A 1412-nucleotide genomic window follows, 5' to 3' on the forward strand; every position below is an offset into this window, starting at 1 on the left:
TATAACTAGAGAGACAGAAGGAGAGAAAGAGAGCTAGAGTAATGATTCAATGAAGAAGAGTTGTGATTATTTAATTTTTGCACATTCAGCCATTTTGTTATGACTCTAGTTTGTACAAACAGATGTAATAAACAATATAGCCGAATTAGCCATTAAAAATTACTGCAATAATAAAAGCAAATAAGAATTACAGATCATGTACAAATACTTACTGCCAGCTCCTTTATAGTTCAGTGACCTACATACAATGGTGGCAGTGTCTACATTCCACCTGCTATCAGTACCAGCACACAGTACAGACCAGGTGCCATTATAACAAACTGATACTAGTCCTTCATATTCTCTTATACTGCCAAATAATGTTACACTACCTTCTGTACAGGTACCTGGAAAAAATGAAGGAATAATTACAAATTTTCATAATGTGGCCTGCCTACCTGTTACTTTTGAGAAGGTTACAGCAGTCAGAAAAATACAGCAGCTGGATATAGAAGCAAAGGAGAAGAACACTCGGAAGAACATGTTGCTTGGAACTTAGGTGAAAAAATGTCATGCAGTAATAATAATTGCAGTTGCAAGAGGTGTGGCTAGGGTATATTCAAAGTTCAAAGTTCAAACTCAATAACAATAATTAAAACCAAAATTAACTAATCATGGGGTATAGACTCAATACACACTATCTTAATAATGATAAGTCTACCATAAGGCTCAGTTATCTTGGCAAGAATTTCTTTAATGTCTTTTAGCACATGCTCCTCAGGTTCCCAGTTAAGGATGAACGTTATACACTGAAGATGTGGCTGAGGCTTGGAAGGGACTACAATGGACCTCAGATCATCAACCTTACATATATCTAAAAGTAGCCAACAAAACTTTTGCAGTGTTTCCTTGTATTCCATAATGTATTCCCAAACTTCTTCGATGAAGTCAAATTTTTTAGCTACAGCTTCTAACAGACTAATATTAGTCAATGAACACTCTCCTCTAATCACATGAAATAAACTGGATATATCAGAACAACTATCTAGCTTTGATTTTAGTTTAGAATCATAGCCTTCATAGGTACAGAGCAGGAACTCCTTTAGCTTATCAAGAGGTCGTTTTAGCTCTTTGATAACTCCTAACACGTTATACATCATACAACCAAATGAAATTCTTATTGAAGTGAAATGTTCTAATAGACTCTTTGAAATAGGAATTTGAGCTACATCTTATTATGAGAATAAAAATTAATAATAATAATGAATAATCTTACCTTCATAATTATTAGCATTATGAAAATGTACGTCTAAATTTAAACAATATAAAAGTAAAAAATCATTCATATGCATCACATATCACACATGACAATATTATTTAAATTATTCATTACTTCTAATGGCTTCAGATTGAGTGGATTTATCTACACAAGC

The 1412-nt window shown here is 33.1% G+C and overlaps 1 protein-coding gene across 1 annotated transcript; it reads right to left on the reverse strand.

The window, feature by feature from the left end:
• Positions 1-588: 588 nt before the first annotated feature.
• Positions 589-1406, reverse strand: LOC109589296 (uncharacterized). Its single transcript, XM_020005400.1, has 3 exons — positions 1373-1406; positions 1256-1288; positions 589-1210 (listed from the first exon to the last, which is right to left on the reverse strand). Exon 3 carries the CDS (start codon positions 1137-1139, stop codon positions 648-650), a length of 492 nt encoding a protein of 163 aa, XP_019860959.1. The 5' UTR covers positions 1140-1210; positions 1256-1288; positions 1373-1406; the 3' UTR covers positions 589-647.
• Positions 1407-1412: the final 6 nt, after the last annotated feature.

This window comes from Amphimedon queenslandica, unplaced genomic scaffold (genome assembly GCF_000090795.2).
Source record: "Amphimedon queenslandica unplaced genomic scaffold, v1.1 AMPQUscaffold_11461, whole genome shotgun sequence".
Lineage (NCBI taxonomy): Eukaryota > Metazoa > Porifera > Demospongiae > Haplosclerida > Niphatidae > Amphimedon > Amphimedon queenslandica.